The sequence below is a fragment of the Emys orbicularis genome, chromosome 25, assembly GCF_028017835.1.
Source record: "Emys orbicularis isolate rEmyOrb1 chromosome 25, rEmyOrb1.hap1, whole genome shotgun sequence".
NCBI lineage: Eukaryota > Metazoa > Chordata > Testudines > Emydidae > Emys > Emys orbicularis.
Window position 1 is genome coordinate 491,810 of NC_088707.1, and position 23,006 is coordinate 514,815.

General features: G+C 44.4%; 1 protein-coding gene across 2 annotated transcripts; it reads right to left on the reverse strand.

Annotated features, from left to right (window-relative positions):
- Positions 1-267: 267 nt before the first annotated feature.
- On the reverse strand, positions 268-18,284 carry DHX8 (DEAH-box helicase 8). 2 transcript variants are annotated; one of them, XM_065422440.1, is made up of 23 exons: positions 18,111-18,284; positions 16,390-16,475; positions 15,714-15,786; positions 15,200-15,285; positions 14,073-14,182; positions 13,651-13,968; positions 13,128-13,272; positions 12,319-12,522; positions 11,401-11,488; positions 10,938-11,035; positions 10,190-10,337; positions 9,608-9,789; positions 9,000-9,194; positions 8,572-8,757; positions 7,776-7,986; positions 7,407-7,588; positions 6,469-6,609; positions 6,081-6,236; positions 5,145-5,282; positions 4,501-4,629; positions 2,854-3,050; positions 2,507-2,686; positions 268-1,919 (listed from the first exon to the last, which is right to left on the reverse strand). In XM_065422440.1, exons 1-23 carry the CDS (start codon positions 18,220-18,222, stop codon positions 1,700-1,702), a joined length of 3,585 nt encoding a protein of 1,194 aa, XP_065278512.1. In that variant the 5' UTR covers positions 18,223-18,284; the 3' UTR covers positions 268-1,699. The 2 variants fall into 2 exon arrangements, with proteins under 2 accessions (XP_065278512.1, XP_065278513.1); XM_065422441.1 differs by having other exon boundaries at positions 13,651-13,986.
- Positions 18,285-23,006: the final 4,722 nt, after the last annotated feature.

Below are 23,006 nucleotides of genomic sequence, written 5' to 3' on the forward strand. Positions count from 1 at the left end.
AAATGCTGTTCCAAACAGGAAGAGAAATAAAAAGAATTTGGAATGAAGAGACCTTGTCTTGAAGCCCCCGAGTCCCACTGCTGTCTGACCTGAGCCCTCAGTGAATATATCCCAAATCTTCCACCGGCTATTAAAAAATGTGGTTCAAACACAAAGTTTCAGCGGAATCAGGGTAACAGTTACAGCAGCACGAAGAGGTTTTACCAGATTGGAAGCCATTCTATTACCACCAAAGGACAAACCCCTGTTCATATTTGATGCTGAAACAGTTTCCTGTTTCAGAAGTTTATTTTAATAATAATTTTCTTTGTGAAGGCTTCTGAGGAACTTAGGGCATTTGTACAACATATTAAAAACAATATTTACGCCATCCCTCTCACTGCCCTCTTTACAGACAGATGCAGATTTCAAATCTAGCCAATTTTCAGTGAGCAATCACTGTGTTGTCTTGTAGCTCACAGAATCAGGTGCAAATCAAACCAGTCAGCTCTTCTGTGCACTTTTCAACAGTCACTTCGTAAATACACCAGCTTGCGAAAAGTTACAAAGTTTGGGTCTCTCTAGCTCTGGAGCCAGGTAGCTATTTCCAGCTTTGAAAAGGCAGGTCTGAGCACGGGCATTACCATAACAGAAAGAAAATAAAGCAAGTTTATGTACAGCTTCAACATGACAACACACACACTGGCAAGTCATTCTGGAATTACATTTTCATAAAACTGTTCTACGCAGGTCTTTGCTGAAATCCACTTTTAGCCCTAAGAAAATATTGTATAAAATAGAGCAGTTGTGATGTCACCTAATGTTGTCAGAGGAAACAAAACACATGACACATTGTGTAGAAAATCTCTCTCTGGGACATCTGTAACCATTTAAGTTAACAGACTGAGCTGCGCTGCAGATTGGATGTGGTTAATTAACATGTGATATTCTAGTTTTCAGTGCACAGGAGATGCTGATGAAAGATAAGACCACCAGTCTGACCTGTGCCATTGTCCAAGTGTAACAGACACTCGGGTTGGGTTTCAGGGGATCTCTTCCACCTTATTCCAAATCACAGATACTAAATCTCTCTCCACAGCTGGCTACAGGAGTTTTTGATTTCAAGTAAGAGACAAATAGTTACAGCAAGTAAGAAAATGGAAAAGTTAAAGGAGGTTGAGCACAAGTGGTGAAGTCTGCCAAAGAAAACTGGTCATTGTCCAAGAGCAGAGACAGAAGTGTCAGCCGAAATCAATCCCCCTTCAGAGTGGCTAGAAACTCAGGCCATTCTAGTATCTGAAGATCCAGTCAGATGGGAGACTATCAAGTTGACAAACAACTGGTTTTTAGATCCTTGCCTCATTTGTTGGTTTTGTTGATTAGTGCCCAGATTTCTAAGCCTTCAGATTTTCAAACGGTTGGAAGTAGGAGGAAGTGATACAACACACCTGAGTGAGCCTGGACATGAGAAGTGACCTGCTAACTGTAGCAGTTGAAGGGCAGAGGACATGAATCAGTGATATTGTCCAGTTCTTTTGGCCCCTAATGAAGATATTTACAAAGTGAATAGGAAATAAACTAAAGCCTGAATTAGTCTGGATTTCAGCTGCAAATGGATTTGGGTTCAACTGCATGTGTCCCGAAAAGGGGATTTTAAAACAGTGCAGAATCTCAGCCGCCAGGAACACTTCGCCAAAAGCAACCCATGCCAGAGCCAGGCTCATCGCCTCCTGAATGCACGAGAGATCCTCCAGGCATTGGGCTCCTCATAGCGATTGTACAGGGGCTCAAGCCGCTGCTGCTTCTTCTGTTTGCTCAGTTTGGTTGGATCAGAGACTTTGAAGAAGGCTGGTGCAAATTCCACCAGCCAGCGCGGGTCAATGGTGGTCACTTCGCGCATATACTCCTTGGTGGTCAGCACCAGCTCGTGATACACCACCCTGCAGAGAGAGAAGGCAGCAATATTAATGCTTGCAGAAGGGGAAATTAATGGTTCTTAACAATGACAAGGTCTTTGGAGCTGATGACCTCATCTCATGTGAGGGGTGCTCGAGACCTGTCCCCCTTGGTCCAGTTCTCTAACTCTCCTTCCCCCTTCAACATCACCTCCAGGCTCACCACAACCCAAAAGAGCCACCCCCAGCAGAAAGCCTCTCTCATCCACCTCCCACATTCTGAAGCATGGAGCTGCTTGGTTTCATGTCAGGATCCCCCTCTCGCTGACTTATGCTGCTGCATTGAACTCCATACGTGGAGGAGAGGCACAACAGGACAGCTGGAGGCAGGACTCCAGACAGCCTTGCTTTGCAGTAGTTGTAGCAACTCATATGTCCTGTACACATCTGCTCAGGAGCTGAGAACAGATCACAGTCTGTATCTTTGCTCTCTATTCTTGTTCCATGCCCATCACTGAAGTATCAGAGCATTCACAGATTTTGATCTGTATTTTTTGTATAGCCCATGCTGAGGACTTTCTAGCTGTAGAATTGAGAATTAAACTTAGAATTAAGAGTCCCTGTTTTCCTACCATTCTGGCTGCCTGTTGAAGAGGGCACTGGATGGGTGAATATAGACCACCTGCTGGTCAATGAGAGTCCGGTAGCCCTCCTGGGGGTCCTTCTTTGCTGCATTTCGGAAGAAACCGCTGCAGATGGCCTTCTGGACTCGCACCGTCGCCTTCCCGCATGACACCACATCCAGCTTGTGTCTGCCAGAAGAGAGTCAAAAAGAAAGAATTTAGAGGGTCCCCATGTTTGGTGTTCAAGGCACAGAAACCATAACACCCAAACAGCAAGCACCAATCAGCTGCTGCTAAAGGACGAGAATGCTAAAGAAAAGCAGAACCGGTTCCTGCCCTCTGCTGGATTTGCTCACCTGTCCATAATGCCCAGCATTTGTTTACGGATGTCCTGTGCCCTGCGCAAGGACCGGGCCTGGATAAAATTCTCATAGCACCAGGGATTCGAGAACTTATTATTCTTCCAGGAATTGTAGACAGCCAGCAGGGTGAGGTGGTCCCCTTCTGTCTGGTGGAACTTGGCTTTCTTCTGGTCAGCAAGTGCTTGTTTATCCTAACACACAAAACACATTTCCATCACGTGTGTTTTAGAGACAGTATCATGTACCCCTGGCAACGGGGCACTGGTTCTTCTTTAGGCCCACATACTGCATGTTCTTATGTGCTACTGAAATGGACAGCCCCGTGTTTAACCAGTGCAAGGCTGTGCTGCATACAGAGCATACTGGCTTTTTTGTAAAGGATTAAATACAAAGCACTGCAGATCAGACTCAGCCCTGCCTGGTCAATGGGATGCCCCTCACCCACACCAGGGCTGAACTGGACCCCTATGATTAAGGCATTACCATTATGACACAGAACGTTAAACTTGAAAAAGACTAGCACAGCTGCTACCTGAAAACACAGACCTGCTGCAGACTCCTTCTCTCCTCTCTCACAAGAGGGGAGGGCTACAGCAGAGAACCCGCAACACTGTGTCTTTCCTGAGGAACCCTTCTCTTTCCTCACCCCAACTATCCTTGAAATGATACTACAGGACACAGGCTCACTTACGCTGTCGGCTGGCTCTGTGTTGCATGCACAGAACTAGTCAGATTTTTGTTGCTTAGAAATCTGACCTTCAATGACTGAGTGTATGTCTACACTACGGAGACGATATGACATAATCGTGTCAGCATAGCTATGCTGGCACAGCCCCCCTACACAGAGTTTTTCTGTAAGTTTTGGAAAACCACTTCCCTGAATGATATTAGCTACGTTGACAGAAGCCCTCTCTGCGTCTTCACTGGAGGTTTTGTTGACATAACTATGTCAGTCGGGGGTGTGGTTTTTTCACACCCCTGACTGATGTAGCTATGCCAATATAACTTTTCAGTGTAGACCAGGCCTAATCAATAGACTGCAGAGACGTCCATGTTTCTCAATTCCATGGATGTAGCCTTGGGATATCGATCAAACACTGAGGTCACTGGACTAGACAGCAATAGGACATTATAATGAAGAAATAACAGATCCAAAAGGAGTCTGATATGAAGCAGTCATGTCACCACCAGAGCCTACAGCCCAGAGGTGCAGGAAGAGGGTCAGCGCAGGAGGGGCTTATGATGTGTAACTTCATTCTGAAACCATTTCTGTTTCTCTGGGAGAGGAACGGGGTTCCTCCAGTCACCCTACAAGAATGGCTCTGAATTCCAAAGCAGGAGATGTCAGGTTCTAATGTTGTGTTTCATTTACTGTTGGGAAGCAAAGAAAAAAGCAAAGCCCCCGACGTTCACTTCCCCAAGGGCAAAGTGGCAGCAAACATCCACAGCTTGGGGGCATGTACCAACGAGGTGAATTAGCTGGTGCAATATGTGATCCAATGAACCCTTTAATTACAATCTTGTCTGGGGGAGTACGCACATACCATTACGCCAGATGCATTCAATAAACACCACCGGATTCCTCCTTCCCACCATGCAGCCAGGGCTGGGCACTACAGCACATAGGCCTGAATTCCTTACCTTTGGTCTGTAGAACACATTCTGTACAGACAGCATAGAGACTATAGTTAACATTTCTTCACTGCATCCCAAATGTACAGACATGATCAACATCTTACATAACATGGGCTCCAAGGGGAACTCTGCCATCTGCAGGAATAAAGGACAATGACATATATTTTCAGTGGTGCCGAAGCAAGACTTCAAGAGGTCTCACAAGTTCAGAAAATAGGCCAGACTTGTTTCACTTGGAGACTCTAACTAAACCTTAATGGGAGAGAAGACGATGCCATTGAGTGTTTCCCTACCATGGCACTGCCCACTACCTAGGGGAGCTTTACTCGGCACAGAGCAGATGACCTTTGCCATCTACATGATCAGAGCAGCCCAACACTTACAGGAGATTTTTAGACACTTGTAAAATGGAACTCACTTATTAGAGAAAATGGCACTGCTCCATTGGGAAGCAGAAAATACATTATTATTTACTACTTGTCTGCAAAGGCCAATTGCTAGTGGGGAAGTGTGGCTTTGGACCCACTAACAACGCACAAGAGCACAGAGAGAAAGCACTGACAGTGCCAGGTAACCCTATGGACAGCTGCACCCAGGCCAGCCTGAGAACACAATACAACCAGTGTTCAGAGGCACGATATTTAACCTACTCTGCGCCCAAGTCGAGTGAGCAGCCCCTCATCATCCAGGGCTCCCAAGGTGTAGAGCTGTTCCATGGCGGTGATTAGCGTTTCCATCGGGGGAGCATCCATAAAATCAAAGGAGAGCAAGTCATTGATCCCCATAGCCTGAAATAGAGTGAAAATCTGAGGGTAAGAAACACCAGGAAAGAAACAGGAAACCAGGCTCCATAAGTAGAGACAACTCCAGGAGCAACAAAACATGAGCCAAAAGCCAAAACCAAGGTCTAAGCAGCATTGATGAGCTCTTGTGCCCAGGGTTCATGCCTTATTCTCCAGTGTAACCACAAATCCCAGTGGGCACGTTATTCCATCCCTTGGGACAAAGACCAAAACAAGAAAAAGTTCTAGTAAAGGTACAATAGTGAACAATCCTGCACTAGCCCCAGGGAGATGCGTGTGGTGACCTAATAGTTCCGTGCCATCTCTAACATCGATAACTCTCACATGGGTATGGTCTTCTATAGATCCCCAGAGTATCTGGGGATACGTATATTTGAAGGACTCAACTACCACCACCACCACAAAAGAGAAGTCCCCGCCATGCTGTGAGATGATGGCCTGAGAAATGTACACGTATTTTATAAAAGATTTTGTTTGTTTTTTATAGCAGGGCATGGAAATGTATGATTCCGCTAAGACTCCTGGGGCTTTGCATTTCTAGAACTTGCAATAATGAAATATGGCTTTCAGGTTGTGTGTAAAGAATGACTTTTGTGGGACTGATATCTGTAAAGCTAAGTCTGAGTCTAAGTTACAACCCCCTGGGAGAAAGAACTGGAGAGTGAGCTATAGTTCTGCCAATGGCACAGTGTTCCTTCCTATCCAGTTGCATGTAGTACAAGGGTGGAAATTACAATCACATCAGCCTGTATTTCAGCAAAACAATGAGATACGGATTCCTACCTTAAGGGAGAGCACTGTGCTGGCCAAGTTTGTTCTCTGGATTTCAGGCACGTTGGTGGTTAGCATTTCATCTCGGTAAGCACGCTCCGTGTAGAGTCTGTAACACTTTCCTGGCCCTGTTCTTCCAGCTCTTCCTGCTCGCTGCTTTGCCTGCGCCTATAGGATTTCAGAGGGAATACTACATCTTAGTTGTTTGCAGTTCTGTTAGCATTATTACAGGGGCTCCCAACACAATGCAGGGAGGGATATGATGCGCTAAGCATAGTCTGAGTGTGATGCAAGGCATTGTGTGTGGGAAAGTGGTATTTATTTCCCCACCTTGTTTCCATAAAATTTCCTCTAAGCCGCAGATTTATTATTGATACATTATCTAACATATGCTGTGTACCTGGGAAATTGGTGTAACCACCAGCTGATCAATTCCAGTCTTGGAGTTATACACTTTCTGCTTCACAAACCCAGGATCCACCACATAATAGATTCCATCAATAGTCAGGGAGGTCTCAGCAATGTTGGTAGCAATGACAACCTGTAAGCAAGAGTACAGTCTGATTCAGATACTATCTTTGCTTGCCAACCAGATAGAAACAGAACTAAGCTAAACTAGTGTTGCTCTGTTTATACAAACAATTCAATATGTTATAATCAGACTGTTGCTGACACAACTGCTATGATTTAAAATTACTGATTATTCTCCTGCCACCATGTGTGAACAGATTTCACCTTTCACCCTCACAAATGGCCAGATTTTAAACCTGTTTTAAGCTTAGAGCAGTATGTGATGTGAACACAGTGGAACTCATTGATAAAAACGAGGAAAAGGTTACCAATTTCTGCTCAAAGAATTTTACATGATCCGTAAAAAGTATTATTTTGCCTGGTTCTGCAACATAGCCCTTATGAGACAAGAAACCACCACAGAATGTGCTTCAAGAGAATTACTGCCCTCCTCCGGGAGCTGCTTCTATACAGACCTTTCAGAAACTCAGACTTGCAGAGGACAACAATGCTCTTGAAAGGTAACATCTCTAGAGAATCTTTCTGCTGCATCAATGTTATTTATAAAGCAATTCTGCACAAAAGGGTTTGGGTTAAAATAAAACAGAAGACTACTTAAATGCCAAAAAATGAATGGAGAATTGGCCAAGAAAAGTTCTCTGAGTTAAGCCACATAAGAGCTGCTGTTTCAAAGCTACAGAGCACAGTCTATAATTACTCTCCTCCCCAACCCATGGCACATAAGATTCTGAATGGAATGAACAGTGTAACAAGTCCCACTATTAAGTGTTTCATCAGAGGGGGAAGCCACCCTTTGCCTGGGATTACCTTCCTGCTGCCTGGTGGGGCTGGGTCAAAGATCCTGGTTTGCATCTCGCTAGGTAAAGCTGAATACACGGGGAGGATAATTAACTCTGGCACGTCAGGTCCTAGAGATTTCATTCTCTCATAGAGGATCTCACAAGCTGTATCAATCTCTTCCTGACCCGTCAGGAACACTAGGATGTCACCTACAAAAGGGAACGTGTCCACAGAATTAATCCTGCTCCACACAACTCCTGCCTAACCACTCCCTTTGCTTCCTTCTTCCCCTCTTCTCTTCCATGTACAAAGATCTCCCCTTCAGATGTGCTCCTTATAAAGCCATATGACCCCATGACACAGGACCCTGCCACCGCCAAATTTTTTCGCACTTACCTGGTGGCTCCGTCAAATGGATCTGCATCACTGTGATCAGACTGGCATCCAGATAATCGGTCTCTGGTTCTTTCGTGTACAGAATTTCCACAGGGTATGTTCTGCCGGGAATCGTGAAGATTGGAGCTTCATAGAAATACTGGGAGAATTTCACAGCATCTAATGTCGCCGAAGTTACAATGAGCTTCATATCCTGACGTTTCTGCACTGTCTGTAGCAGGAGAGAACACTCCCATGTTAATAGTGACAAGGGCAACAAATAAGGGCTTCAACAAGCCCCTTCACCCAGTTACATTATTCCAGGTAACAAGAGACTTCAATCATCTCAGGGGCTTTAACAGATTCGCAGAATCATCTAAATGCAAAGGAGGATACACTGTCCTTCTCAGAGAGGCAAAAGCCCAGAATCTCATGCAATTTAAAGCTAAGGCCATATTTACAATACACTTCCCTTTTTTCCTAGTTAAGGGAACTCCCAGCACAGAGACCTTTTGGGAGAGGCAGACTGGGTTAAGTGAGACTATTTCCTTATTCTGAGACAGCTGCTTATTCACCCTGCTTAATGTTCTGAATTAAATGCGCTTCATCTGTTGCCAAAACTCCATTTCATTTACAGTCAGAGCTAAGACCAGGTGAGCTCCTCTTGTAAAGGTACAGTCACCTTCAACCACAGCTCAGTTCTCACAACTGACCGTTTTAAGACATGAGGGTCTTAAAAGGCAGACATGTCTGCCTTCCTCCTGGGTTCCCTTCTGATATAATCTGTGGAGAGCCCAGAGGCCAAACATAACATTACCTTTTTCAGAAGCCCAAAGAGCACATCAGTGTGAATGGTCCTCTCGTGGGCCTCATCCAGCATGATGATGGCGTACTGGGTCAGGTCCGGGTCAATCAGGCACTCCCGCAGTAACATACCATCCGTCATGTACTTGATGACGGTCTCAGGGCTGGTGCAGTCTTCAAATCGAATCGTGTACCCAACCTACGAAACAAGAGATGGAAGCAGAACAATGGGTTTGAATGAGTAATGATGTCTCTGCCCCTTACACTAAACTAACTGAATTGATGGAACAAAATTGTTGGCAATGATAATCCCAGGTTGAGTTATTCTGCCAGCCCCTCAATTCAAACTTGCCATAGAGCATAGGTTAGTTATCCCATTACTGATTTTCCCCTGCTTTTCATCGTGTTTATGCAGCTGCCTCCTCCAACACAGAACTTTACCTCCTGTCCCAAACAGCAACCAAACTCCTCAGACACTCTCTTGGCAACAGACATTGCAGCCACTCTGCGAGGCTGGGTGCATCCAATCTTTCCTCTCGATGTGTAACCTGCCTCAGCCAGGTACTGGGTGATCTGGGTCGTTTTCCCAGAGCCTGTCTCGCCGATAACAATCAGGATCTGATTGTCATGAACTGCCTGAAAGAGGACATGTTAGAAAGTGCTTGTTAGGATTTTTTTTTTTTTTAAATACAGTCAGTCAATCTAAGACTAGATGTAGCCCCCGAGTGCCCTCACTCATGCTGGCTCAGACAAAGTGTTCTAGCCTACGTCTTGCTAACCAGCAAGCCAGTAAACTCTTTAACCACTCAGCTGACTCACCCTGCCATAAAGACTTGTGTCATTTGGGATCTTAGCTCCAATTTTGGCCCTACTGCTTTAAGAAGTACCTGCAGTTTTACAAAGATGTATAGAGAAAAATTATGATTTTAAAATACCATTTAATTCTAAAAACTCTCAAGTGGCTACTAACTTGTCAATAAACAGACCCAGTAACATTCCTATTAACCCTTCCCACTCCAAGGAGCAGGCGGCTCCTGCATGGATTTTACCTGAATCAGCTGCTCCTTTAGTCTGAAGATTGGGAGACTCTCCCTCTGCTCAATGATGGAAAGTTGGGTTTTTTTACCATAGGAAGCTTTGTTGCCACCGAATGCATGTTTCTTCCACTCTGGGATATCATTGGGCATCATCCCAATACCCCGCATGTTGGCAGCTATTTGTCTCCCATCCACTAAGAAAAAAAAAAAAAAGAAGTGAGAATTTAGTTATCGCATTTCAGTTCACATGGCACAAATGTAGTAATGAACTAGACACAGTAAAAAGGCATTTTACAGATAACACTACAATCTGCCTGTTTAGAACTCGAGTGAGCTGTTCTGGCATATTGATTGTGATTTTGGACCTACTACAATTTTTGCCATAGTCCCATCTGTGAAACACTTGGTAATACACTCAGTCCACTCTCCCATCACACTTTGACTAAAGACTAAACATAAAAGCTAGGCTCAAGATGAAAAAAGACTTAAGTGAAGTGGCCACATACATAGACACCAAGATATTCTCCTGGAATGGTTCAGCTCCCACAATGAATGGCACAATAGATACTTAAACAGAGACAAGTCAGAACCCACCGTCAGGAAGAGGATCCACCCAGTGTGTATTAAGTCCCATGGGGATAGAGTCCATCTCTGCTTCCCTTTGAGCTTGTTTGAGTTCTCGCCTTTCTTTGGCTAAAGCACTTTGCATCATTGCAGCCTGGGACAAGGAGCCATCAGGATTCTGAGGAACAAAAACAACATACAATTACAAGCACTGTCCAGTCCTGGAGACTTTACTACCCCTCTCCTCTGTACACCTTTATTACAGCCCAGCCCATCTGTCCTTGAGCTTGAAGGCAATCTCTTTCCCACAGCAACTTCAAAGGCTTTTAAAACTTTATTCTTTCACAAGTGCAGAAATATTTTTGATGGCTAGATTTCCAGGATGCCAGTGGCTGTGACTGTAAAATAGGAGACTCCTTTCGTAGTCCAATCAAGGATGAGATTACTGGTAATGAGGTGGGAAGGATAGTTTCCTGGCTATCCCCACCTCATCAAAAACAAGAGGATGAGTGGGGCAGAAGAACACCACTTGGTTCTAACTCTTTTTCTGTGGAATGTAGGCTGCATGTTAACCTAGCATTTCTATTCCATGATCTCATCTCACTGTTACCAATGAAATGAAAACCCAACTATGTATAATAAAAGAAAAAGATCTCCAACCCAGCGCTCCTGATTTACAGGGCTATGGATACCAAGATTCCACTCATTATTGCTAATTCCTGAGTATTTACATAAAACCAGCGCACAAGTTTTCAATCATTAGTCTGAAATCTCTTACCTTCACTATTTTAATGGGACTCATATCCATGCTTTGCTTCGTATGCCCTCGCAGGAACGGTGGCTCTTCTTCAACCAGCTCAATCTCAAGGTCCTCATCTAAAACCCACAAATAATTCAGGTTTAACAAGGAGACACATGCAGCTTTTTTCAACAAACTTCCGCAGCAGGAAAAGGAAGCTACATTGCTGAAGTGTTTTCTGTGCATCCTGTTTACTGTATAATTACATATTCTACAAAGGTAAAAATGTCACAGGCAAGGAGAGAGCTCCTGGCCAAAGGCCACCAGCACTTCATTAACCAAAGGGAACCATCACACCTGCCAGCTCCAGGTGTTTAGAGCTATTGCTAACTATGAAACTCCTTACACTTGCTTGCATCAGAAGCTCCTTTTTGCATAGATCACATACACAGAAACACAAGCAATCTATTATACCCACAGTGAAACTACCAGACAATATTACCTTCTTCGTCATCAACTTTGGGGAGGATTCCAGTCTCTTCATCAAAGTCAGGAAACTCTTCTTTGGAGAGCACGTTAGCAGCAATCATCTGGGAAGGGAATGGAGAGGGAAGGATTAGTTCCCACATGTGAACATCATTCAAGGGTAGACTGGCCCATTTAAGATTCTACAGCTCTCTGGGATGGAAGGAAGGTTCACTTTGCAAAGAGACAGGAAGTGTAAGTTCTCCCAGGACACTGTGGCGCTGGGATTGTCTGAGGGAACTAGTGTCTATTAGTGTGGTACACCAGAGTATAAATAGGAGAAATAGGATGAAATTAAGAAAGGGACATTTACAATGAATTATCAGATAATACATCCCAACAGGGTGATGTACTGGGTTGTAGACGTCTCCCGGAAGAATTCAATTGCGACTTTAAAACTTCTCTGGACACAACATTAGTAGATGTGCTGCAGGGAACAACCCAGCATCAGCAGAGATGGATTAGTATGGCTTTTTAATCTCTGACACCTTGTCTTTCCTGGATTTTAGTGCTTGTGGAAGATGCTGGAATGACAAGTGACACTTCTAACAAAGATGTTTCAGTTATTAACAGCACTAGCCAGATTTATGAATCAGGGATATAGGAGTGAAAGGCTCCACATTCCATTATGGATCCCTGGGACTGGCAGAGAGGGACACCTGTCTTATACTTAACTGGATCACACTATTAGCCAAAGATTACTCAAAGCCTTAAGAGGTCAGAGCTTGGGAAACCCAGATTTCAGAGAGCTTATAACAGTGAGGAGGATGTACCCAAGAAACCATGGTCTATTAAGAAAAATGGGAAGGTGAATGGTAGTCTCTAAAGCTCCCCTACAATCATACTGAATGACATCGCCCCAGACATCCCAGTATGAGATGGTAATGCTTTACACCTGTTTGATTTCCCATTTCTCTGGGTCTGAAATCCGGGTGAGACGCTTCCGTTCAAGGCTATCATCCTCCACTTCAGGGGCATTCACCAGGGAGAGGTGACTGGGTCTGTCTGGGTTCCTCATAGAGGTCTCTTCATTGGTCTCTCCAACCAGGTTTCTGCGTCGGTTTGGGTTCAAGTCTTCCCCAGTCTCTTGATCAACATCCTACATCAAATATGATTGACAGATTTATTAATCACTGTCCCACCTTTTCCTTAGATACCTGGCCTGGACCTCCTTCCTCTACCAAGCATGTAAAGGCAAGGATCTCTCAGTTTCCCAGAGGGGCCACAGCCAAACACAGCCCATATATGTGAAGACATTTCACTATTGTTTGTTTTTTAAATTAACATCTCAGAAGAGATTAAGCAGTCTGTGGTCAGAAGCACATTGTGGCCTGTAATTTAAAATAAAATGCCTCTTTCTCATACAGTGAATGGAGGATGGGCATAAGTGACAGCTTGGGCACCTGACTAAAGACTTCAAAGTTACCACTTTGTTTGGTTCAATGAGTGGTACAAACACTTTTGAATGCTTAGAATCTTTATATGCAAGGCATCTGAAAAGAACATGTGGAGAAAACAGGGAGTAGGAACCAATGGGTGGCATAAATACAGAACTATAACTTACCAGCTTTAAGTATTAAAATATGTATTTTGAAGGGATTCAAGTTGGTATTTCACATATTGCTGTAAACTAAAACTGTAAACACTCTCTCTCCACCATCATTTGATCTGTGTTCAACACACATCTATAAAATTCTTCCATACCTTCATGCTCAGGCTGGTTTTGGACCCAGTAAAGGATAGCACTTTGACCTTTACTCTTTGACCTTTGCTCACAACATCAGCAACATTAGCAACACGTCCCTCTCTGCGAAGTTCAGAAATATGAACCAAGCCTTCCCAGCGTTTCCTGTGGGTCACACGTGGAGAGAAGAGCATGAGATACTGTATATTACTCTGGGAAATAGCCCTTCACATATCATTTTAGCATTTAAATGTCTTTAAATGTTTTAGTGCTCAGAGGTTTTAGCGTGTTTATAAACTGTCCCTGGAAAGAGGAACATTCTTTACTGTCAGCTTTACTTTTTTGAAACAGAAAATTCACTGTGGTCATGAAATGCAGTGTGTATCACTGGCATACTTGCCTGAGTCTAATAAGGCATCATACTTTTTTTTTTTTTTTAAAGTCATATTAATAGCAGAAACTGAAGCAAATGTTTATAATACACAAAAGAAGGGTGATGGTACAAGAAGTGATAATGGCTCATTGTGAAGGTCAGATGGGTACCTTAGTCCTTCCAGCTGCACAAAGCACCCAAACTGCATTATACTTGTGACTTTGCCGTTGTAAATTTCTCCAATCGAAGGCTCTTCAGGTGGGGGCCGATCCACATGCTTGTCCCTCCATCTGTCATTACTCTTCTCTGCGTATTTCTCTCGATCCTTACGGTCCCTGCTGGGACTCAGACTCCTGCTCCTTGAGCGGTATCTGGATTTCCCCTTGTTCTTATCCCGAGTCCTAGAACGTGACCTGGAACGGGATCGGTGTCTCCGTTTCCTGTCCCTGTCTCTGCTGTGACTGCGACTCCTCCTCTTTTTTTTTGCCCTGGAAAACATTAACAATCTGTGTTCAACTTTCATACAAGAGCAGGTCATGCAGACAGAAAACTTCCTGGCTAGCCCTGGCCCAGAGATGCACTGGAAACTTACCGGTGGTCAGTATTCCTTTGTTTTTCCTGCCCACCTGCACTAGGCATTAAAGCTTCAAGTTCTTTAAGAGCATCAACGGCCACTTTCACATCATCTTCATCCAGCATAGTCTGTAGACACAGATAATACCTCTGTAAGCAGGCTGATTAAAATCCTATCACCAGCACAGAGCATTAATCTGTGCAATGGGACAATCACCCTCATTTCTATTTCCAGAAAGAAAGGAAGTAGTAGAAAAGATCACAGAGAAAATGCAATGTAAAGAAGCAAAGATATGGGGATGATTAAACCAGGAGTCTCAAAGCCAAACCCTTCTCTGCCACATGGCTCTACCAGTTCTGCCTCGATGTAAGAATTTGGAGACTAACTTTTTAAAATTGTTACTGAAACCTTAATATGCATGTTACTAGTAGGCAACTTCGGTAGCCTAGATTTTAATCCTAAAGTCCTGACACAAATTAACTTCTCCATAAGTAGATGCTTACTACAGTTCCCAATCTGATTAAAGGTATATGCTAATAATGTATTTCATCCACCTCATCTTCAAACCTCTGCACAGTTCCACCTCTTCTTCTGCCTCCTCCATGCCTCTCACTTTCTGCACTCTTCTGGATCCTCTTTCCTATCTACCATCTTCAACTTTCCTGCACTTTGTACCTTCTATCATGCAACCCCTTATACTAGGTGTATAAGGGTCTTTCAATCCTAGGTGCCAAACATGCTCCTTCAAAACCACTCCTTAAACAAAGTGTCCTACAATGGTCTCAGTGTCACCATGCAGTTTTGCACCTGAAACATTATCTGCTTATTATGTTGTCAGAGTTAGACTGTGAATTTGTCAGGGTAGGATCCTTGTGTTGTTGGGTGTTCTGCAAAGCAATGTTTGCCCTGAGAGAGCTATATTAACAATAATCCCCTGCAACTAACCTCCAGCAATCCCAAACCAACTACTTACTTCCCACTCTATTCTGTGTTTTCATTTCTCATGCCCCATCACATTTTGTGCATTAGAAGCACAATATAGATGGTCATGTTAATGTAGCAACTGCAAACCAAGAGTGAGAAAACAGAAAACAAGCATCATGTTTCCATTCACTGATTCTTAATGTGTGAAATTGCATCCTTACCCTGATGGTGGGATTGTCTGGCCTGCAAAGGGCTGGGAACAGGTCCTTCAGCTTTTCCTTTTCTGTTTTGGGTTTGACAACTACCTCTGGTTTTAGAATAAAAAAAGGGTAAAAAAAGAAAAAAAATTAGAAGTGCACCTTTATCACATGGCTAGAATAGTTTTCTACCATCATTTCTGAAACTGAGTATTCATTTCAGCTCTGAATGTAAATTTTACTGCAGTTTTTAAAAGTTGAATTAAAAATAACTACATTTCCCCTCACAAAGGAAATTCTGATTAAGTGAGATAGTGAAATATGCAATATTCTGAATTCTGCACTGAATAAAGCTCTCTTCGAGTAGCCCAAAAGCTTTGCACCAGCGACTCACGTAATACAGAGAACTCCACTGGAATGATAGTATATAAGATATAAGAATAGCGATTTCTTCTGTCATACCCACAATGACCAACAGATGCTGAAAGGGTTAGGACTGTTCTCTATTGAGCTGTTGGAGCAGTGAGACTGTACTTACCTTTGCCTGTAGATGGCTTTGCTGGAGGCCGCATTGTCTGTATGAGACGTAACAAATTACTAACGAGGGAATCCTGAAAAATTCGATAAAGCACAGAAGATTTTTTTAAGTGTTTGCAATATTTTTGCACATTAGCACAAGGGAGGGTTTGTTGGAAGGGAACAAAAAGCTCAATCCCAACTTCTAAAGATGTAGAAGTATAGGACCATAGTCACAAAAAATCACACGTACACCACAGAAGTTCAGTTGCTTGGAGCAGAGAACCAAGACAAAAAGTGACTTGGCTTTACAATGTTATGAAAATTCCATTTAAGTGACTCTCCACACCAGTCACTGGCTCTAACTAGGACAATCATTTTGACCTGTTTCTAAGGTACTTATCTACCTGGTGTGTGAGGACCATAAAAAATTTGTTTTCATGACAAGTTGTTTTTCTTGCACTACACATGCATAGTAATAAGACACCAAAGAGCCCAGATGAGTCTTCAAAATTGCATAGCAGTTCATAGACTGCATCAAGCAAAGTTAAATAAAGCTTAATTAGACAGAAAGTGTTTGGAAGCCAGCATACATGAATTATTAAGTGAAAATAATTGCACATTAATAAACACAAATACTTAATCCTTGCAACTCTCTTTTAAATAAAAGATGATCTCTGTGTTCAAATCTCACTTACTGTGAACTCGGCGCCATTCTTTGAAAGGGCAGCCTTGAATGTGTCAAATGTGGTGTTTTTCTCAGCGAGATTTATCACAAACTCAGCTGCAAAGAAAAGGTGATCAAGAGTGAAACAAACAAAAATAATTTGAAGTCAGATCAAGTGCATTTCACTCTGAGGAAAGGGGCTGGCTCATCTAGCCACAGAACATGGAATACATGGTCTGCAGCAGTGCAAGTTTCTCTCTCTACACTGCCTTAAGTCCATTTTCAGGAACCCAGACCTGAAGGGATTGTGTCTCAGGATGAGATGAGAGCTCATTTTCTAACTCACACGGTCAACTCTTTGGGGGCGGGGACTGTCTTTTTGTCTCTATTTGTTCAGCGCCTAGCACAACTACTGGAGCTCAAAGATACTACCACAATACAAACGATCAATAATGGAAGTGTCAGGGCAATGAGGCTGAAGCTGGTTTCTTGTTCCCAATTCCTTATTTGATTATATAATTAATAAATATTTACATAATTACACATTTACTTTTTTACCACAGTCACTCCTGTTAGTCTGATGAAATTTCTAAAAATGTAAAGCTTACATTGAGATTCTTGAAAACAAACCCCGTTGCCTCCTCTGTCCCCATATCTACTCTAGCGACACCATCATAGGACCCAACCACACCAGCGACACCATCAGGGGCTCATTCACCTGCACATCTACTAATGAGATATGCCATCATGTGCCAGCAATGCCCCTCTACCATGTACACTGGCCAAACCGGACAGTCTCTACGTAAAAGGATAAATGGACACAAATCAGACATCAGGAATGGTAACATACAAAAGCCAGTAGGAGAACACTTCAATCTCCCTGGACATTCAACAACAGATTTAAAAGTAGCCATTCTTCAACAACAACAAAAAACCTTCAGAAACAGACTTCAAAGAAAAACTGAAGAGTTACAATTCATTTGCAAACCTAATACCATCAATTTGGGCTTGAATACGGACTGGGAGTGGCTGGCTCACTACAAAAATAATTTTCCCTCATCAATTATTGGGAGTGGACCACATCCACCCTGACTGAACTGGCCTTCAACACTGGTTCTCCACTTGTAAGGCAACTCCCTTCTCTTCATGTGCCAATATATATTTATGCCTGTATCTGTAATTTTCACTCCAGGCATCTGAAGAAGTGGGTTGCCCAAATATAACTCTAACTCTCGTTATAGTTGGTAAGGCAACACCCATTTTTTTCATGTCCTCTGTGTATATAGATCTTCCTACTGTATTTTCCACTGCATGCAGCCAATGCAGTGGGTTTTAGCCCATGAAAGCTTGTGCTCAAATAAATTTGTTAGTCTCTAAGATGCCACAAGTACTCCTGTTCTTTTTGCCAAATAAACCTGTTAGTCTTTAAGGTGCCACCGGACTCCTCGTTGTTTTTGTGGATACAGACTAACACGGCTACCCCCCCCCCCCCCCCCGCCCCGGACTTGAAAATAACGTTGGCCTCTGAATAAGGAGCTGAGATCCAGGATCCAACTTCAGCCTCGTGTCACGGCAAACGTCCAGCTTCGCATCGCCACAGCGACTCCCTCCCACCCGCCCCCTTCCTCCTCCAGAGGGGTCCCCGGCTCCTGCCCCCCGATCGGCTCCGTCCCCCTCTCCCGGGGGTCACCAACTCCTCCAGGGGCTGCCCCCCGCCCGGCCCGGCCCCTCGCTCCCCGCCGGGCCCCTCACCCAGGTCCTTGTCGTTGATGCCCAGGTGATTGTCCAGCTCGGTGCAAACCTTGGACACCAGTGACAGGTACTCGAGCTTCGCGAGCTCGTCAGCGCCTGCCGGGTCCCCCATAGCCCCCGGCCCCCGACCCACAAAGCGCAATCCACTTCCGGGGGTGGGCCGCGGCGGGGCTACGTCACAGGGGTCACGCAAGGCGCTGGCCATAGAGACGGCGGCGCTGGCTAGAGCGGCTCAGGCTGGGGCCTGGGAGGGAGGCAGTGCCTCCGACTCTATGGTCTAAGGCTACTGGCGGGCGGGGCGGCCCTTTCCTTCCCGCTCTCCTGGAGGCCTGGGGTGGGGAGAGCAGCAATGCCCGGCACAGTGCCGCCCTCAGCACTGGGGAGGAGGCGATTCGCTGCCCCAGTGTTAGTGAAAAGAATCGTCCCCTCAGGAGCATATCCGTGAGGAGACTTCCCCTCCCCCCGTATCCATGAGGAGATTCCCCCCCCCCCCATATCCGTGAGGAGATTCCCCCCCCCCATATCCGTGAGGAGACTTCCCCCTCCCCCCGTATCCATGAGGCGATTCCCCGCTCACTGGGGAGGGGGCAGATTCCCCCCCATATCCATGAGGCGATTTCCCGCTCACTGGGGAGGGGGCAGATTCCCCCCCATATCCATGAGGCGATTTCCCGCTCACTGGGGAGGGGGCAGATTCCCCCCCCCATATCCATGAGGAGATTCCACGCTCACTGGGGAGGGGGCAGATTCCCCCCCATATCCATGAGGCGATTTCCCGCTCACTGGGGAGGGGGCAGATTCCCCCCCCCCATATCCATGAGGAGATTCCACGCTCACTGGGGAGGGGGCAGATTCCCCCCCCCCATCCATGAGGAGATTTCCTCCCCCCCTTTCACAGCATTGTATCCCCCTGGTACATTCGGGCTTGTACCTCAGGAATGAGCCTCTGCCGCTGCCTTTCCCCTTCAGATGCTCATTCACAGACATTTACAATACACACCAAGGGAAGACGCTCACCAGCTCCAGGAACTTTCCAGGCTGAATCCAGAACCTGAGGCTGAACCCTAAATTGCCACAAAGTGGAATCTGAGGGAAAACATCTGGCGCAATGAAATCCCTGCACCAGCCCATCCAGTGAAGGGTGAAAACAAACATTGAGCCAGGCCCTCCTCACCTTATATATCAGTGACTTACCTGCTTCACTAGATCCACTACCTGGGGCACCAGCTAAACAACCAGGAATAAAATGACTACTGTCTGGTGGTAACCTGGTCATACTATTGCACACAAGAGGTCTCCATCCATTTTGCCTGCCTACTGCAAATCAACGGCTTGCCAGGTCATCCTGCAACCTGTACCCACAAAGTCACATTGTTTTTGGAAAAACCTCAAAACAAATTTTGTTAGAGACAGAGAAATGGAGTGCATGTTAAATTAGGCACCTGGGCCATGTTAAAAACACATCAACATTTGGGTTGGTTCAAAGCATTAGAAGAAAAGGCTATGCAGGCTCTCTCTGCCATACAGAAATCACTAGAGAAACACAATCCAGTGATAATGCTACTGCTAAACCTACTGGACCCTATTGTATTGTATGGCGTGAAGGCAGGGAGCCAACTTTAGCAACTATGCTAGCAGGGACAAAATGTCACAGAAACCTTACATGCATAACTCTGCAAGTAGCTATTACAACATTTATTCCAGCAACAATGGGCTGCAGAGCAGAGGTAGATGATTCCCACCCTTCTGGTGCCACCTCAACCAAAGCAGCAAACACTTCCCCTCTCTAAAGCACTAGAGAGCCCAAAATGAAATCCAAACAAAACCAAAATTCACTGCTATCTAACATCACTCTTGTGGCCCTAGGGCACTAAACTGCTGAGCAGTGGAACAAACAACCCTCCCAGACAAATTATACAATACACCAAAAACACCAATGTCTGAGTGACTGGGAAGAAAAGTTCTGTATCAAACTTTTCTGAACTTTTCTTCCCAGTCATGATGGAGAGTTACAACAAAGGGATCTCACTAAACTGGGTGACTGGGCACCACACAGTTGGAAGACAGGCTAGTAGGTTAGATGGATCATTGCTCTAACCTATATGGCCATTCTTATGTAAAGATGCTAAGGACAACCCTTACAATTGTAGTGTGGACAGTAAAATCCTGGGATGGAAGGTATTACAGGAGTGCAAAGTGTTTCTGATTTGCACTTAGTGTGAATGAGACTTAACTGATGTGTCACAGCTGCAAATGTGTCTGCTGTCTTCCCAAGAGAAAATTTAGGGCTGTATGTCTCCACAGCATTCCTTTGTCAAATGGTGCATAGCAGTTTAAAAGAAAAATCCAGACCCTGTTGTCTATTGCATTTGATACAGAGGAGGAGAGGCTAGGAAATTAAATGCAAAGTATCAGCAATGAAGGAAAAGAAAAAATCCCTCTCTCTTTCCAGCCCGAGAATTCTGCTAGAAAAATGCATTTATGGAACTCTTAGATAAGAACCCATTCTGAGAAAATCAGAGTAAAATAGAAAAGACACTAGGCAAAAACTTAGTATCTTTTCATGAAATGTTAGATTTTTAGAAAACAGCACTAAATATGTTAAAAACTGCAGAGACACTTAAATTCCAGGATCCACTATTTTTTCTCAGTGGGATTCTCTTAGTCCATTCATAATGACCCTAACCATGGTTATAAATCTGTTGCATATATTTCTGCTTCCATTGCTCTCTGTCTACGGAAGTAGAGTCTGCTAGTGGAGTCCCCCATCCCATGGCTATACTTGCTGTGTGTGTCCTGTACACATTACTACAGGTGCTTTGCCAAGTCTGAGTGGTAGAAGTTGGACTGATCTGGTCTAAGATGGACACAGTTGTAGGGGGCTTTAGGTATATATCTCACTTCCAGTGAACATGTGTCTGTGCTTCTCTACAGCTGATTAGACTTCAAAGGAGGGTATCATTCCCCTGACTTTACAAAGCCAGTCATTACCATGACAGAAAATGAGCAGCAGCTGTTACCCTCTTTGCCACATGACAACTGCCATCCCTTCATTAATTGCTACTCTGGACTCTGCTCTTGGCAGCACTGACTTATTTATATGCATTGACATCCAACTTCACAATATGATAATTCAGCAGCTAAAATGTCTTGTGTTGATGGCCAGGGGGAGAGGCAGATGGACGAGGAATTCAGAGTCTTGATTGGATTTCAGGCAAAAGCAGTTCAGCTGGACAGATAGTGAGCACCTCACCACCCCAAGGGGGTTGGAACAATAAATTACCCTTGAACAGAGAAATAGAACATAAATATTCAAATTGAATGCTGACGGAAACAGGCCTTGGTTATGCTTGCCTCCAAATATGCTAATGAGTCAAAAGGTCCCTGCAATGTCTGAAGGAGATGCATAGCAACATTGCAACAGAAATGCTGGATTCTGCTGTCCTATGCCATCAATGTTCGTGTCATGCAGGAATCAACTCTTTCCGTGAGAGACTGAAGCCCAAAACCATTCCTCTGCAGCATGGCCTAGCTGGGATCACAATGTTAAAAAAATCAATAAAAGTAAAAAAAAAATCATGATATTTTAATACTGCATCTTGTAACCAAGGTGAAGGTTTGTAAGAGACTTTACGATGCTAACTATGGCTTCTGAGTTCTGTCTAAACAAGGGTGAAACACCATCTATTAAGACTTTTATAAGTGGACTGGACAAAGTACTGAAGAATACACTATGATACATAAATTATGAGAGGCCATCACTTTACTAAGTGAGCACACCAGCACATCAATCAGCCTTTCAGTTATCAGCTAACTGTGTTAATCACTTGCACTGCAGTGTCAGCTGCCTATATAGAATTGGGGGAAATCCTGCACTGGCCAAGGGATGGGCAACAGATATCTTCCATTTCTTTGTTACTGAAGCTGTTGCCCTAATGCATTATGAAGAGGACTGTATAAAACTATTATACTTTAATTAGTATTTCATCTGCTCTCTGGGATAGGGTGACCAGATGTCCCGATTTTATAGGGCCAGTCCCGATATTTGGGGTTTTTCCTATATAGGCTCCTATTATCCCCCACCCCCGTCCCGATTTTTCACACTTGCTATCTGGTCACCCTACTTTGGGAGTTTTGTTTTCCATCAGCCTCTATATTTCAGACTGTTTGGAGCACAACATGGAAATGCAATGGAATGTGACCTTGGAAACTTTGAATTTACTGTGTGTATGTAATTGGATGAGATTCATAGAATCATAGAATATCTGGTTTGGAAGGGACCTCAGGAGGTCATCTAGTCCAACCCCCTGTTCAAAGCAGGACCAATCCCCAACTAAATCATCCTAGCCAGGGCTTTGTCAGGCCTGACCTTAAAAACCTCTAAGGAAGGAGATTCCACCACCTCCCTAGGTAACCCATTCCAGTGCTTCACCACCCTCCTAGTGAAAAATCTTTTCCTAATATCCAACCTAAACCTCCCCCACTGCAACTTGAGACCATTACTCCTTGTTCTGTCATCCACTACCACTGAGAACAGTCTAGATCCATCCTCTTTGGAACCCCCTTTCAGGTAGTTGAAAGCAGCTATCAAATCCCCCCTCATTCTTCTCTTCCACAGACTAAATAATCCCAGTTCCCTCAGCCTCTCCTCATAAGTCATGTGCTCCAGCCCCCTAATCATTTTTGTTGCCCTCCGCTGGACTCTTCCCAATTTTTCCACATCCTTCTTGTAGTGTGGGGCCCAAAACTGGACACAATACTCCAGATGAGGCCTCACCAATGCCGAATAAAGGGGAACGATCACATCCCTCGATCTGCTGGCAATGCTCCTACTTATACAGCCCAAAATGCCGTTAGCCTTCTTGGCAACAAGGGCACACTGTTGACTCATATCCA

Coding starts and splice junctions, on each gene's coding strand:
- DHX8 (XM_065422441.1), bottom strand. CDS start 18,222: ATGGGGGACCCGGCAGGCGCTGACGAGCTCGCGAAGCTCGAGTACCTG. Junction 16,476..18,110: donor CATCAACGACAAGGACCTGG/GTGAGGGGCCCG, acceptor TTTTCTTTGCAG/CTGAGTTTGTGATAAATCTC. Junction 11,036..11,400: donor CAAAGTTGATGACGAAGAAG/GTAATATTGTCT, acceptor TGTGGGTTTTAG/ATGAGGACCTTGAGATTGAG.